This window comes from Marmota monax, unplaced genomic scaffold (genome assembly GCF_021218885.2).
Source record: "Marmota monax isolate L192 unplaced genomic scaffold, Marmota_monax_Labrador192_F-V1.1 WCK01_AAM20220418_F8-fsc00007, whole genome shotgun sequence".
NCBI lineage: Eukaryota > Metazoa > Chordata > Mammalia > Rodentia > Sciuridae > Marmota > Marmota monax.
Window position 1 is genome coordinate 32,417,115 of NW_026692781.1, and position 16,816 is coordinate 32,433,930.

General features: G+C 40.7%; 1 protein-coding gene across 1 annotated transcript in view; it reads left to right on the forward strand.

Annotated features, from left to right (window-relative positions):
• Aox1 (aldehyde oxidase 1) overlaps window positions 1-16,816 on the forward strand; it is a 69,183-nt gene that overhangs the window by 39,374 nt on the left and 12,993 nt on the right. The window contains exons 21-27 of the mRNA XM_046447321.2: window positions 2,781-2,905; window positions 4,472-4,605; window positions 5,751-5,838; window positions 8,285-8,371; window positions 9,378-9,569; window positions 11,457-11,684; window positions 16,619-16,714. Coding sequence (XP_046303277.1) covers window positions 2,781-2,905; window positions 4,472-4,605; window positions 5,751-5,838; window positions 8,285-8,371; window positions 9,378-9,569; window positions 11,457-11,684; window positions 16,619-16,714 — 950 coding nt within the window. The remainder of the gene's footprint in view (window positions 1-2,780; window positions 2,906-4,471; window positions 4,606-5,750; window positions 5,839-8,284; window positions 8,372-9,377; window positions 9,570-11,456; window positions 11,685-16,618; window positions 16,715-16,816) is intronic.

The following is a 16,816-nucleotide window of genomic DNA, read 5'->3' on the forward strand; positions in this document are numbered from 1 at the left end:
TGCTAATTTAAGTGTGAACCTTACCTCCCTTTCTATCCCTTTACTCTTCCCTATTCATAATATAATTGTCTTAAATATTTCCTGTACATACATTGGGAACCACACAAAGTATTGCTACAATTATATTTTAAACACAATTTAGAAAACTCAGGAGGAGAGTTATATTCACCTGTATTTTTATTTTTTCTGAAGTTGTTTCTTCCTTACAGATATTCCCATTTCCTTTCATTTTTTTTTTTAAGTCATTTCCTACCTATTCCAAAAACTTTCTTTAGCCATTGTTTTGGGATAGGTCAGTTGTAAACAAACTCTTAGTTTTCCTTCAGCTGAGAATGACATGGTCTCCATTTAATTCTTGAAGAATATTTTTACTGAATAGAATTCTAAGTTGATAGACCTTTTAGAGCTAGAAAATTTGGTGCCGCTTCCTCTGGTCTCTATGGTTTTTTATTTTTTATTTTTTGGACAGAGGATTGAATGCAGGGCCTTGCACTACACTCCAACCATTTTTATTATTTTATTCTTAGACACAGTCTTACTAAGTTACATAAGCTGGCCTTGAACTTGGGATCCTCCTGCCTTAGCCTCTGAATAGCTGGGACTACTGGTGTGTGCAACCTAGCCCAAGAGAAACCTGTGGTCTTTTTTTTTTTTTTTTTAAGAGAGAAAGAGAAAATCTTTTACTGTTTATTTTTTAGTTTTCGGTGGACACAACATCTTTATTTTATTTTTATGTGGTGCTGAGGATCGAACCCAGCACCCTGCACATGCCAGGCAAGTGCGCTACCACTTGAGCCACATCCCCAGCCCAACCTGTTTTCTTTGGTAGTGTGTTTTCCCTACAGATGAGGTAGTATTTTTCTCTCACCACTTTCAAGACGGTTTTTTGTTTATATCGCTTTTTTTCTTCAGTTTTCTGAAGTTCAACTGTGATGTATCTTGGCATGGAATTTGTTTAAATTTATCCAATTAGGGTTCAGTTGGCTTCTCAGATCTGTAGGTTTATGTCCTTTGCTGTTTGGAAGATATTCAGCTATTATTTTTTCAAATACTTGACTTCAGTGACCCAAATGTCAGATCTTTTGTTTTGGTCCCACAGGTTTCAAAGCCCTATTCTTTTTTCTCCAGTTTGTTTTTTCCTGTTATTCAGATTGGCCAGTTTCTCTTGTTCTGTATTCTTGTTCAATAATCATTTCCTCTGTTCTCCCTAGTCTCTTGGTGAGCCCATCTAAGGAGCTTTTTAAATTTTGCTTGTTTTATTTCTTAGTTGTAAAATTTCCATTTGACATTTTTATGCCTTCTATTTCTTTGCTAAGACTTTCTATATTTTCATTATTGCTAATTGAATCATTGTCAGATAATCCTGATATCTGTATCATTTCTATGTTGGCATATTTTGACTTTCTTTTCTCATTGAAGTTGAGGTTTTCCAGGTTCTTGGAGTGATATGCCATTTTTTATTGTATCTGGAACATTTGGATATCATGTTATAACGTCTGGATCTTATTTAAATCTTCTATTTTCCTAGAACTGACTCTGGTGGAAAACAAGTGGGTGATGTCTTGTTATTGCCCATAGAGAGTGGAAATACAGGTTCCCCATGTATCTGCAGACATAGTCCAGCAGAGGGGCTGGGGTGCCTCATTACAGATTGGCTTCCCACTTTACCTTTGCAGGTAGAGGTGAGGCTGCAGATTTTTCTGTGGTGTTTGGTTGGGGTAGAGTGCTTATTGTCTCATTTTGTCTTCTGAGGCTTCCCTTTTCTTGATCCTTTGTCTTAAAAAAATAGCAGACTTTCACAGGTATTTTTTTTTTTCTGTCTTTGTCCGTTGATATTTTTGGATGGCTGGCTTCTCTAGATCCAAGGCTGATATGCATGTGGCAAGCATTAACAATGATTGCAAAACCCACTGAATCCAATGCTCTATTTACACTTTGTCTCAAAGTTCCTAGTCTTAAGTCTTCTGTCAATTTGAAATCAAACAAAACAAAACAAACAACAACAACAACAAATCACCAAGCAAGAGATTTACTGGGAAATCAAATACAAGAAGTAGAATTGCAGTCTGGGAGATGCACACCAACTAGAGGTGGCCTCTGGTTTGTCAGAGGATGAAGGAAAATGTTAAGGTTTTACTGAGGACAGAGGAGGTTACACAGGGTGTTTAAAGGTAAGCCCCCTGGCACAGCAGTGTCTCTGGCAGCTGGTGTGTTCTGATTTTGGCAAATGTCAGTGGTTGGTAGGTTAGACTTTTAATCTTTCAATGTTAGGGTTACAATTAGTCCCTTGTAGTTTTGGGTTGAGCTTGCAAGACAGGCATCTATGACCTGAGCTTTTCTCCTCATTGGCCTCTTGACACTGTATCACTTGGGGAATGACATAAATGACTCCATTTTGTGTAATTAGCTTTCATACTTCTTGTGTTGATTTATACATAGTGTATTTAACAGGAGGAACAGGGAGAACAATAGCGACTCCATCTTTCCTTGGAACTAGACATTGCCTGGCTATCAGTTTTTGACTCTAGAATGTCACATATCTTTCCCTAGGGCTCTGTGGCCTGGCTCAGCAGACACCACATATTTCTCCTCAGAACTCTCCTTCAACTCTGCAGATGTACAGAAAGCTAAACATTGTTAATTGTTACCCTTCACTATGTAGCCTGCTGCCCCAGCAGAACTGCCTGTCATTGGAGTTCCTGAAAAACAGGATATAGCTGGGGGGCACTACCTGTTCTTTGTGAATGCTTCCTTGACTTCCAAGAATTTTCCTTTAATAGGTGAAATACACATTGGAGGTCAAGAACATTTTTATATGGAAACCCAAAGCATGCTTGTTGTTCCCAAAGGAGAGGATCAAGAAATAGATGTCTATGTGTCTACACAGAGTCCCAAATATATACAGGTAATATGGGGCCAATGTGAAGGGGGCATAGCTAAATTGTGTCTGTCAAAAAAGTCACAAGATCAAATGTACAAAGCACAAAAATGTCATTTCTTTAGGAACCAAGGAAATATTCAGTATTAGTAGCTATATATTAGGGAATTAAGAGCCATGTAATTTCCAAACTTTTTGAGTTTTATTAAGTATGCCTTTTGTTTATAGATCTATTACTTTTAAACCATTTATGCAATCAGCAGGTCTCTTTTGCTCTGCCCTTAGTACTGTTGAGAAAAAAGAGAAAGGCCTATCTTCCCAAGCTTATAGTACCCAACTCTCAAGAAACAGTTAGGGAGCCATATTGGAAAAAGTATAGCAAGGTGCTAAATCAGTTAAGTCAAAATTTACATGAGTGGAGGAATGAAGAGAAAGGGGGGTTTGTTGAGGGCTAGAATGACCCAGGATATTCATACACTCTCTGTCTCTCTCTCTCTCTCTCTCTCTCTCTCTCTCTCACACACACACACACAGAGAGAGAGAGAGAGAGAGAGCCTTAAATCTGGATTTATAGTCAGAGTAAAGTTTGTCTAGATGGTAAGAGAAGAGAGGGCATTTCCATGCCATTTCACAGCAAGACCAAATGCCACTCATCTATTCACTACTCATATCCTCTGCAAACAGTTGTTGCTTGTGTTCCCTCTCTCCGGCAACATGCATGCCAGCAAGGAGGAACGGCACAATGACTTTCTGAGCTGGGATGGAGAGTGCAAGATGGAGAGGTTAGGTGTAAGCATCAGGGTGAAAGTAAGGAAAGCAAAGGGTCTTGATCCAGCAGGTTCAAAAGAGCCAGTGCTATTACCAGAAGAGCAGGAAACAGAGTATGGACAGTGGAGAATGAGGCCTCACAGAAGTTGGAACACTAAGAAAGGGTCAGATGAACTCCGTTCCAGTTCCATCTGCTCTTCACTCCCTGTGTGATGTTGGGCCCGTCTGTCTTAGGCACCCCATCTGTCAAAATCAGTTGTTAAGACTAAGACCTCAAAGCAAAAAGAATAGCACCTGCATCCAGGGAAGACCAAAGGGTCCACTTTCACAGTAATACAGATGGGGTGAGAAGTGTGCATGCTTCAGTGGAGACAGCAGAATGCAGGGAAACATCCAAGCTGAGAGAGGCTCAGAAAGCCACAAAATCTTACAGCTTCAGGAAACACATCCCTAGGGATAGTGTGAAAAGGGTACTTTGGGTGTTTCATGGGGAAAACAGGCAAAAAAAATTGATAGTCCCAAATTATCCATTGTTATTGCAAGAATTATTTAATAATAGTTTTGGCAATGCCATTGTATCCAAATATTGCTGAGATCAACTGGGGATGAATGCTAAGGTTATTGGGCTTTTTTTTTTTATCATTTAGCATAGCCACACAGTTTATGTAGCATATACAACATGATGGAATCAAAATGTAAAGTGGCTGTTACACTCCTGTTTCAGGGAACAGTTTCTTTTTGCTAAGGTTGTGGGTGTGAGTGGTGGTCACAATGAAGTCCTTGCTGAAGATAGATCAGATTAATGAAATCTGTTATCATTTACAGGATGTAGTTGCCTCAGTCTTGAAGGTCCCAGCTAATAAGGTCATGTGTCATGTAAGACGAGTCGGTGGGGCATTTGGGGGAAAGGTTCTCAAAACCAGCACAATGGCAGCCATCACCGCGTTTGCTGCCAGCAAGTAAGTGGAGAAAAATCTTCTGAATATATTAAAAATAAAGTCAGACTGAAAATTTCAGTATCAGGATTAATGAGGAAGAATCTAGGCCAAGATTATTTAAAAATCACACATGATATACAAGCACCCAAATTAGCTGCCAGCTTATGGCAACTTCTTTGTCTGTATCGTCAAGCTATATCCATATAAGAACCAAAATAAAAATCAATTACTAAAAAGAATGAAAGCCACAGAAAATCATTAGAATACCTGGAAAGTTGACAGAAACAGATCCTGAATGAACGGGGCTACTTGTTCTTAGCACCTGTTAGACCTTTAGAAGAATGTGTATGACCTTTTGAGGTAAACACACACTCTCTCTCTCACACACACACACACACACACACACACATTTTTAAAGTGTGTATAGTTATGTGTATAAGTATGCTTAGGTGTATATTTTCTTGATTGATTTAAACAGACTTTGCTTTTGTTAGGTTTATTTATTTATATTGTCATTTTCCTTTGAGAATCTAAAAAAATAATAATAATAATACCAATTATTTCTTGACCAATAAAAAATTCCTAGAAAACTTTCCATAGTAGAAAATAATTATTATTTTTCTTTAAAAGAGGTAGTTTACTTATCAAAGTGGGATAACTACTCCAACAACTAAAAACTTGCAGGAGTTTAAGCCTTTATTATGTTATTTCTTGGTCAAGAAATTGTCTTTGGAGCAGGCACATCTAAAAGGCTTAATTCCTTTGCAGAGTAATGTAGGTCAGTTCCTTTAACTCAGAAGCAGAAACCTTGATTCTAGACCTGTCCTATTTGGGAGTACTTGGCAGTCAGACCCCACCTGTGTTCCTCCATTTGTAACCAGATTGAAGTGTGGCCTTGAGACTTTACCTATAGCCAGAGGTCTTTATGACAAAGGGAAATGTCCCCTTGAATACCCTGGAGACTTCCTCGACAAGTAGCAAATGCCAGGTGTCATGCTCTCACCAAAGGGAGGGGAGGCTACCACATTTCCTGGAGGTCAGCAGAGGCCAAGTGAAGGTAGGAGTTCTGTGTTTTGTGATGTGTGTGAATGCCACTCAAGGTCTCACTAGGAGCTATATAACCTTCTTTGTAAGAATTTACCTCTCATGCCTTTTTTCTGTTTCAGGCATGGTCGTGCAGTCCGCTGTGTTCTGGAACGAGGAGAAGACATGCTGATAACTGGAGGCCGAAACCCATACTTTGCAAAGTACAAAGTGAGCAGAAGATGGGTGGAGGGAAGGATTTGCTACAAACAGAACATGACAGAAACGCAGAGGCAGCATTTATCTGTTCCCTAATGGGGAGTAACAATGAACAAATTAACAAATGGCGAGTCTATTTAACTTTCTGTACCTTGTGCTGATTGTTTAACTACTGGCTGGTTCAATGAAGCTTTTCTGTTTCATTCAAAGATGTCAATTTGAGAAAGGACTAGCTGGCATTGGACATTACACAGTGAATAATTAGAAAACCTGTGAGCATATGTGTCTATGAAAGTAGGTCTAATAACTACTCACTCACACAATAAAAGAGGTAAAAAATAGAATAATTCCCATAACAATGGTGTTATGTGAAATTGCATTTACTTGCAAATGGAGTCCTCTTTTTTTAACGTATCAAGGGTATTTTTGTAAAACTGTGCTCTAGAAATTCCTAGAAAACTTTCCATAGTAGAAAATAATTATTATTTTGCTTTAGAAGAGGTAGTTTTACTTATCAAAGTGAGCTAACTACTCTAACAACTAAAAACTCTCAGGAGTTTAAGCATTTATTATGCTATTTCTTGGTCAAGTAACAGCCCAGTGTAATCAGCAGGGGGTAGAGGAAGGAGGACTCTGTTCCACAAAACTATTTAGAGACTCAAGTAGTGCTACCACCATCCCTTTGGATTGCAGAGTCTAATATGGTAGCCAGTAGGCCATTTAAATGACCACGGAAATTCACATTTGAGTGAACTAAATTAAACTAAAATTCCGTTCCATAGTTGCATTTGCTTTATTTCAAATGCTCAATAGCTACACGTGGTTAGGATGGGATAGTACAGACACAGAACCTGGCCATCATCACAGAAAGTTCTACTGGATAACTCTGCCCAAGGACACTGAGTCCTCTGCAGGGTCTTCTGCAGTAGATAAGGAAAGAGAAAGCACATGGAGTGATGTGGAAGGTATTTCTCACACCAGGTCAGTAAGAGGTGGACCTTGAAAGGACCTTGGTGTCTTTGGCCAGAACTTTGTCCCCTAACTAAAAAGGTAGCTGGAAATACATCTTTCTGTGTGCACAGGATGGGGACCACAGGATTTGTTGAATGTGTATCATGGTCTCTACAAATGTCTCCCTGAACACATATTTTTAGAAACTAGCAAACAAATGTATTTTACTCTAAGCTACATTTTGAATTCAGTTTAGTTCAAAAGAATTTGCTAGAGTGAACTTTGTTTTGAAGAGATTATTTTTGGCGAATGGAGGAGAGGAATAAAACTTATACACATGATATCATTATGCAAACATTAAAAGTTGAAGGTTAAAAGGTGAGGAACATGTAGCAAATCTATGAAGAGAGGTGAATATAAGTTGGAGTATGTACAGAAGACTTCTTAGAACAGGTGAAACATAAATGGACCTTCAAGAATGAATAGTTACCCCCAAAAAAGCATACTAGGTGGTGGAACCAATAATGCAGAGGTGGAATGAGCATGGCATGTTTGATAGGGGTAGGGGTAAGGGGAGGGGTGCATTAAAACAAAGAGCAATTACCAGAAGGTAGTGTAAATAGGATGGGTTGGATTAGGTAATGCAAGACCAAGAGGGGCCTAAAGTTCCAAAATGGGGAGTTTAAACTCTCTCACAAGAAACAGAAAGACTGAATAGATTCTTGCTCAGTCAAGTGCCATAACTAAACATGGGTGCATCAGGAAGGGTAATACGATGAGAAAGTGCAGGATGGCCTGAGAGAGGAAGATGGGCAGATGGACCAGTAGAAAGCAGCTAATGCATTCAGACATGAAGCATTTGATATGATAGTAAGAGGCAGAAGAGATGAGTCTAAGAGTCATTATTCTGTAAAATAAGATAGGATTTGGTGAAAAATTTGGCAAAATACAGTGGAGAATAAAACCACAAACATGACTTGGAAATTTCTAGAAGAAATAGTCGAGTTGGAAGGAGAACCAACCTGGAATGACAATGAGCTGGTTTGTGTAAATGTTGGAGAAGTGATGATAGGACATTGAAACAGAAATGTCCTTCACCAATATGGGACTTTGTTGAAAGGACTAGATTATAATTATAGAAGTTATCACCACTGTGGTGACTAAAACTATGAGAAGATAATGTTTTCCAATGGAGAGTACTGTGAGAACAAGAGATAATATTAATATTTATAATAGTAATATTAATAATTTATATGTAGAATGTCTGCTGTGTGTTGTTTATATGCCTGTAATTTTCCATGTATTACTTTATTTATTTCCATTTCACAAGTAGTCTAAGAGGGTAAATGGCTTTTCCAAGGTCACAGAGCTATTTTTATATCCAAGAAATTATTGCCAAGTCTACATCATAAATTTTTTTCCATATGTGGAGAGTTCACAGTGACAAAGTAAACTTTAGATATTTGATTCCTATTGTCAGTATCAGAGATCAGCTCTCTCTGCACAGGTTGGATTCATGAACGATGGCAGAATCTTGGCCCTGGACATGGAGCACTATAACAACGGGGGCAGTTCCCTTGATGAATCATTATGGGTAAGTGTTTTAAAAAGCAAGCTTTCTTGCATTTTTCAAAGAGTATTATGTAATATGATTTATATCAGAAAAAATGTTCAATCATTAAATAATATACAATTTTAAAAGCATAGAGTCCATCGTTGTAGGGATAGCCTAGTGTCACCCACTGGCACCCACAGAGTAAGCCCAGAGATCTTGGCTAAATCTCCATATGTGTGCTATTTCTGTCCTTCCATACTTAGATCTGTTTTCAGATGCAAGCATTGACCAACTTTCTCCTCTCTGGCCGGACTGACATTTTGGACCGATAACTTTTGCTTGTGGGGGCTGCCCTATACAAAGGAGGATGTGTGGGCATCCTTGACCTCTACTCAGTAAATGTCACTGGTGGGCCCACCCCCCAGTCTTAATTACCAAAACTAGCCCCAGACCTCACCAATTGTTCTCAGGAGGTGGAGGGAGGGATTAATCCTGATGGAGGAATAAATGCCAACCCCCCTCCCCTCATTTTCCCTGTTTTCCAGAATACTGCCTTCTGAGAATGCATAGGCCCCAGGGTTTAGGACCTATGAACATTTCCAAGGCTTCTGGAAATATTTGAAGCCTAAAAATAATACATTTGGGGCTGGGGATGTGGCTCAAGTGGTAGCGTGCTTGCCTGGCATGCGCACGGCACTGGGTTCGATCCTCAGCACCACATACAAATAAAGATGTTGTGTCTGCCGAAAACTAAAAAATAAATATTAAAAAAATTCTCTCTCTCTCTCTTTAAAAAAAATAATAATAATTTTGTTCTAAAACTTAGAAATAAAAAATAATAATTTTAAAAGAAAATGATTCAAATTCTTTAGAATAATTTAACAGTAAAATGCATTTTAATTGGGGGCATGGCATATTTTTAGCATGTATGATGTGATATGAAGAGAGGATGCTGTTTCCAGCCTGATTTGGTCTGAGATATCAGGATGGTTAAACAGGTCCAGAAGGACAAGGCCCTTATCACACCAACTCTGGATTTCTCTAGGTGATAGAAATGGGGCTTCTGAAAATGGACAATGCTTACAAGTTTGCCAACCTGCGCTGCCGAGGTTGGGCATGCCGAACCAACCTTCCCTCCAACACAGCTCTGCGTGGGTTTGGCTTTCCTCAGGCAGCGCTGATCACCGAGTCCTGTATTATAGAAGTTGCGGCCAAATGCGGTTTGTCCCCTGAGAAGGTAACACTGTTTTAGTCTTGCATATAAAAGGTGTTGAATATCTGAGGTGGGAGGGCCTTTGAGAATCATTCAGTTTGAGGTATTTGAGATCCAAAGGGATATATGATTTGCCTGAGGTCACCTAGCCAACTGGCTAATATAGAGCCAGGACAACAAAGTTCAATGATGCTTGCTGTACCCAGATATCTTCTCAAAAATCCAGGAAACAGGGTACATTGAGGAGTAAGCAATAGATTCTTACCTGTTTAGTGAGACTTTTCCATCGGTTGGTGGGTTCTATTAGTTTATTTTCCTTTGATACACAAAATGCCAGTGGTTTATTTAGCTCACAGTTCTAGAGATTCAAGAGCATGGTGTTGACTTCAGGGGGTCAGGCTCGTTCTTTTATAAAAACTCACTGTCATGTCAACTAACCAGGATCCCATAAGAACTACCTTCATGTCTTCAGAGGGCAGTACCCTTCAATGACTTAACCCACTAGGCTCCATCTCTGATGGTTTCCACCCCCTCAACACCACTATTATTGGGGACCAAGATTTCACATGAACTCTTGGGGGATAAACCACATCCAAACTGTAGCAGGTATATAATCCCTACCACCAAATTCTGTCAAAGTCTTCTTTCCTTAATGTGATAGCAGCTGTCATGAAGTTTGTCACTTCAGTGGCTAACATGATTTTCTTTTGGTGATTTTTGAGTCTCAGCCCAGTCATCATCAAGGATGTTTCCCTCCTTGGTGCTTCTTCCACCCTCAGATCCTAGAGTGGAGTTGGGTGGGGAGATGTGGTAAGCTCTCTTCCCGCCCTCCCTTGTTCCTTCTGCTGTGACACTGGGGCAGGGAGGAAGAAGAGGAGGATCTGGGAATACAAATGGCCCCTCCCCATGTGACTTCTGCCAGTGAGTGCTGTCCTCTCTTTGGCACTTCATTTAGCATTCCTCTAGTGACCACACCTCTTTGCCCCATGCCCCAGTCCCCAATTTATGTACTTACTTTCCCCTATAGATTTCACAGTGTTGGACTCTATAGCCACAGATAGGAGTCATCCTTGTCTCTGGAACTTGTTCCTCCCTTCCTGTCCCCCCACCCAGCTTCTCTCTTTGATGTTCTGTCATACTTGGTAGCATGAAGAAGGAGAATCATGTGAAGACCTTCCTTCCTCTTCCAGAGAATAACCTCTTAAAAACTCTGCTTTCCCTGCAATGGCTCAGCTCACTAATTCCTAGTCTTCCTCTAATAATGATCTGAGAAAGTTTTAGGGGGGATAGAATGAGGCAAGTGTCTCTGTAGTAGCCCCTGTCAGCTTGGAGAGGGGCCTGGCCACAACTGTGAGTTTTCTCAGCTGAGAATGTAAGGTACTTGGCATCTTTTGTTCTCAGCTGGGAAGTCTTCATTGCCAATTCTGTGATGAAAGAATTGTACTCAGCTCATCAGATATCTTGGAATAGAGTCTTCTAATTTGTTCTTCTTCCTAGATGTCAGTTATATGTAAACAAACTTTCCTGTTTGTTTTGGAAGTAAGTCTTATTTTGACACAGCATTTGAATAAACCAAATCATTTAGCCAGATACTTTCAACAGATACCCACAAGTGCAACTAGAATTGAGTGGACCTGGATAGTGTTGAGATAAAGAAATCTAAGGGAAGGATTCCTTCCTTTAAACTTGCACAAGAACCGCATAGAAACATACAAGTCAGCGCTCACATCGTTGATAGATGCTCCAGGTGGGGAAGAGGAGAAATCAGTGTCTTGTGAAAGGTTTCATTCAGCAAGAACCAGGGAGAACTCAGCTTGGACAGCACAGGATGGGCAGAATTGGACTAGGAAGATGGTGCATGGATGAGACCATATATTCTGATTTCCTCTCACTTTTAATCTCCTTTCTTAGGTTCGAATGATAAATATGTACAAAGAAATAGATGAGACACCCTACAAACAAGAGATTAATGCCAAGAATCTCAGCCAGTGTTGGAAAGAATGTATGGCCAAGTCTTCCTTCTCCATGAGGAGAGCAGCCGTGGAAAAATTCAATGCAGAGAATTACTGGAAGAAGAAAGGGCTGGCCATGGTTCCCCTGAAGTATCCTGTTGGAGTTGGCTCAGTAGCCTTCTCTCAGGTCAGTTCAAACACAGGGGCGTGCCATCTGGAGGTGGCCCAGGCAAAACAAAGAGCATGGAAGGAACTTTCCATTCTGTTGCACCAGCCACGTGATTCCTGTCTCCAGTTGCTAAACTTAACCAGAGTTGTGCTTAGTCACATCAGCTTTGCTCCAGAGGAGACTGAGCTCCTCTGCCAATGCTCCCATGGTTGGTGAAAACGTTCTTGCTGGGAAATTGGGAAACCTGAGGTTTACTCCTGGCCCTGTCAAAAAGCAGCTGAGATGATTTCTCTGGGCCCCAGATGGCTCATGAGGAAAATAAGAGGGTAGGAACAATGACTTCCAGGACTCCTCCATCTATTGTGGTTCTGTGTCTCTGGAGAGGAAATGGAAATGGAGGCTTGCAAGGTGTTGGGGTGCCTCAACTCCCATGGGTGGATTGCAGTAAACTAAACCCAGAAAAGTAAATCATTTCAATAACTTTTAAACACAAATTTAGGAGTTTGTTCCCCCTCCTAGCTATTAAAAGTATAAAGAGAAAGACTGGGAATCTGCTCTTATAGTTTCTTTAACTGATTAAATAAATCCCCTTGCTTGGTTGCTAAATCCCACTAGCTGTTTCCACTTCTTCATTCTGGAATGAAAATACCCCTAACAGCTGGCAAAGGGCTACTGTATTCTGACTCACTGAGGACAGCAGTGATACAGACTCCCATTTTCTCTCTTCTTCTATAATGTAAATTTCCATGTATGTAGATATCCAGCAGGGCCCTCACAGAGCTTGGTGGTTCTTCCTCTGCAGGATTCACACTTCAAATGAGCCATGAAGAAGGTACAGTGGCAGGTGTGTTAAGTGAAGATGCAATAGGAAAAAATAAGGGTGGATAGATTGTGGGAGGAGCATTAGTGTATAGGTTGAGGAAATAGACAGGAAAAGTGGTAAAAAGGTCCCTGCCCCATTCCCTTGTCCATCCATACACCTAACTAGCCTAGCTGAACTTTGGTGTAATCTTTATACCATTTTCATGCAGCTTTGATTGTAGGCAAGTGGCTGCTCATTACAAGTGGTTGTCCTACTGTAGCCTTTTCATTCCTTGCCTATTTGCAGTGACAGAAATTAACAGAGAGCCATTTGGCCATCTGTACACAGTTTACTCAGACAGCAGGGAAAGGGGTTGGTGGAGATATTCAAGAGGCCATTGTTGAGGAACAAAGGCAAAAACAAAGTTATTAAAAAGGAAGTGGGGGAGAGGACTACAACTGAGAAAAGGGTTTGTGAATAAAGAATCTTGGTATACAATTTGGGGTTAAACTTATTAGCTGGCAGATAGCAAAGAAGTTAGTCCTTAAGCAAACTGGACAGGATTGTCAAGAAACTCAACTCTATTGTTTATGGGTCCTCTGGCAATCTTTTCTTGTTTTTGTTTTTGTTACCGGGTATTGAACTAGCCACTGAGCCACATCCCCAGCCCATTTTTAATTTTTATTTTGAGACAGGGTCTGGCTAAGTTGCTTAAGGCCTCACTAAGTTGCTGAGGCTGGCTTTGAACTTGAGATCTTCCTGTCTCAGCCTCCAGAGCCACTGAGTGTGTGCCACCGCACCCAGCATCCTCTGGCAATCTTGAGTGTTAGGCTGTGGGGAAACATGGCAGGCTGCCTCTAATTAGTGGCTTCCATTACTTAATGTCTAGCCTTTGCCATAGACCAGGTCTGTATCATTTCCCTCATCAGAAATTTCTCAAAAAGTAGATGATGTGATTCTGCAATTTGTATTTGGGGTAAAAATGGGAGTTAAAATAAATAAATAAATATTGAAAAAAAAAAGAAAAGTAGATGAAAGTAATAATAGTTGAGCACCCACTGTTGTAAGTCCTTTAAGATTTTACTTCATTCAACCCTCAGGGCAGCCTATAAGGTTTGTATTTTCATTTTATAAATAAGAAAACAGGCCCAAAGTCCCACAGCTAGTAGAAGCTAGGCCAGGGCTAGAACTCAGGTCTGGGCAGCTTCTGAAACCTTCTGCCTGGAGCACTTTTTGATGAGAACTGAGCTGGGATTTAGCTCGGCCGAGAAGAAACTAGACGAGAGCCAGCAATACAAATTCATTCTCAGAGGCTACTGGGAAGCCTTTGCCAGAGAACTGCTGTGCTTAAAAGCTTTGCTTAGGACTAAATCAAAAGAGTTTGAGATCAGTCACAAACTGCTTCCCGAAAGACACATCCTGAAAGATTCTGTTCTAAAGCAAATAAAATAGAGAAGGGAGCTAGAAATATTTGAGTGTCTTCTCTGAGGAAGGCCCTGAGGTGGGATTTGTAATCTCCCACTTGATTACCCTGATCTTGTCTCTAGTGAGTACGTGTGATTCTGTTTTATAGATGGGGAAACTGAAGTTGGTAGAGATTTGCTCTCTTGCCCAAGGACATGCAGTAAGGAGTGGCAGAATGAAGATTTGACCTCCACATGCCTGGTCTCAGGTCCCATGGATCTTCATTGTCCCATACTGCCTCCCTAAGCAGAAGCTCCAGCTGAGGGAGTTCGATGTAACTCACCTACAGTAGCCTTAATTCCTAGAGTGGGAACACTGAAGGACACAGACAGTATCTAATTAACTTCTGTGTTTCCGGGGCCTTGCTACAGCACCTGGCATAGAGGAGGAGCTCAAATGTTGAATGGTTGTGCATTTGCGGAATCTTAGGATTAGAACTAACTTTTCACCAATACTAGCAGTCATAGCTTGAAGATTTAAATTGTATCAACTAAGTTCTCTATTAATAATGGAGAACCATCTGTTCCAGTGCTCCAGTTGTGCCAATTTTGTAGATGAAGCTTTGTGGAATTATCTTTTGTGGTCTAACAATGAACCATCCAGTGGTGCCACTTAACTGAACCAAATTTGACATTTTTAATAGCCTGAGGAGATTGCAGCACCACATGGAACAAATTAATCAGGGTCTACAATAGAAATACTGCCCCAACCCCACAGGCAGAGCGCAGTCACCAGCAGGTTCACACAATGGAGGACAGGCACAATCCTCTGTAATTGCAGCTTAGTCACATGTGCTAAGTCCATCCGTGCTTGGCAGAGTCAAGGAGGCCAAATACAGAGTCTTCAAACTTAAGAAACAAATCAAATCACTATGCTCTTGCAAATTCATTTATTGGACACTTCTTGAGGACCTACCACAGGCAAGACACCACCCCACATTTCAAGGGATGCCTTAGGACATGCTCTTACCTCTCCTGGGCTCACATGCCAGCAAGGTACAATTAAGTGCAATAGAAGAAAGCCCAGAAGTGACTGCTGACATTAGGCACCACCTGGCATCTGATGCACACCCCCAGGGCAGCCAGTTCTGGGCCATCTGTAGAGGACACCACTCTTTCTCTTTATCATGCAGCCAGGAGCACAGGGTGGTGAAGTCATATGTTAGTTGACAGTAAAACACCCATTACTTCTTCTCAGGGCCCCAGACATGATTATTATGGCACAAGAGTCTAAAATTCTCCATTGGACCATGAATATATGTACCTTTGTTCTTAGAGAAAGTGTACTTTGGTGTCCCCATTTTGACAATACATCCCCAGTTTATACCTACTGACTAGCTGAAAAGTTTACTTTTATCGTCCAAAGTGTCATATTTGGAATGATGGGGGCTTCTGATTGTCACTGGAGTAATGTGAACCTTTGGATATCAAAAAAAGAGGTAGTTCCCCAAGTGTGGTTCACAGCCCAAAAAAATGTCTGTGAAGGTCCTTCTGTTGGGCAGAGAATTGGCTGAGAAATACAATCCTTTTCTTGGGTTTATCTGGTGATTGACATGCAATTCCTTTAACTTTCACTTATAACCAGGGTTGCTTCTAAGTAATCTAAGTAGGTAAATCATAATATAATAGTAATAAAATATGAGGCTCATCAAGCAGAAATTACCAGAATTTTCTGAAGACCTTCTTTTCAAATCATATGCCACTCTGTACAGAAACTTAGATGTTAAGAAACCCAGCTCACAGAGCCTTAGTGACCCCTGGATGATGCAGACACCCACGAGTGTGGTCACCCATACTCCCATGAACAGCTGCACAGGTTGCCTCTCAGGCCTTCCTAGACCACAGTGAAACCAGGTGGAAGCACTTAGACTGTAGACTTATGGTGTTGATGTTACTTTCATATTGGAGACTCCCTGAAGAAGTCATCCTTATTTTCTGCAGTCCCCTGGACTAGAGGCTCCATACTTTAGCACTGCAGACTTGCAAGAAAGCACATTCTTGTTCATGGTAAAGCATATTTAGCTTGCAGACTGGTGTTTCTAGAGGAACCTTTAATTTTTTTAGCAGTTTGGTTGCTTCTGGGTCCTTGTGGGAAGCTATATAATTAGATAAGATTCCTTGCAAGTTTCTTTTCAAATCCAAAGCTTGTAATTCTGTGCCAAGATGAATTAAGATGGGCTTAGCTCATTTTGAAGAAAAAAAATTCATGTCTGTCTGTCCTTCTTATTTGGGTTTTCATTTTTTCTTCTCTGCAGTATGCTTACAACTATGAGAATATTCTCTCTCTTCCTCAACCTACATATATTTAACTGAGCATTTTTAAATGGAGGGCTTGTGCGTGCGCACACACACGACCCCAAGCTCCACTCCGAGGCAGGGAGAGGGGTCCCTAGAGATACCCATGTGCTCAAGGGCCCTAACTAAGAAACAGTAACTTAAGGTGCATAGTCCTGCCTCAGACCCAGACCCACCTAGGACAGTATGGCTTCTTGTGTGGTGATCACAAGGCACTGCTTGACCCACCATTGCCATGACTTTGCTCTGGTTGTGCATATATTTGGCAGGGTCTAGGGGGAATGGAAGGAAAAGGATCATTTCTGAGGAAAGCATTTTCATTGACATGGTATGTGATAACACAAGTCAAAAAATTCTCTTCTGTTTCATCTGCTTGCATCTCTTCTGCTTAGGCTGCTGCCCTGGTTCACATTTATCTGGATGGTTCTGCACTGGTCACTCATGGCGGGATTGAAATGGGGCAGGGTGTTCACACTAAAATGATTCAGGTAAGAATACCAATAACTGTATTCTGTTGGGTGTGTCCTCACTGATAAGTTCATGAAAGAAAACTGTGAATGTATATTTTCTGTTCCAAAATAAAGGATAGG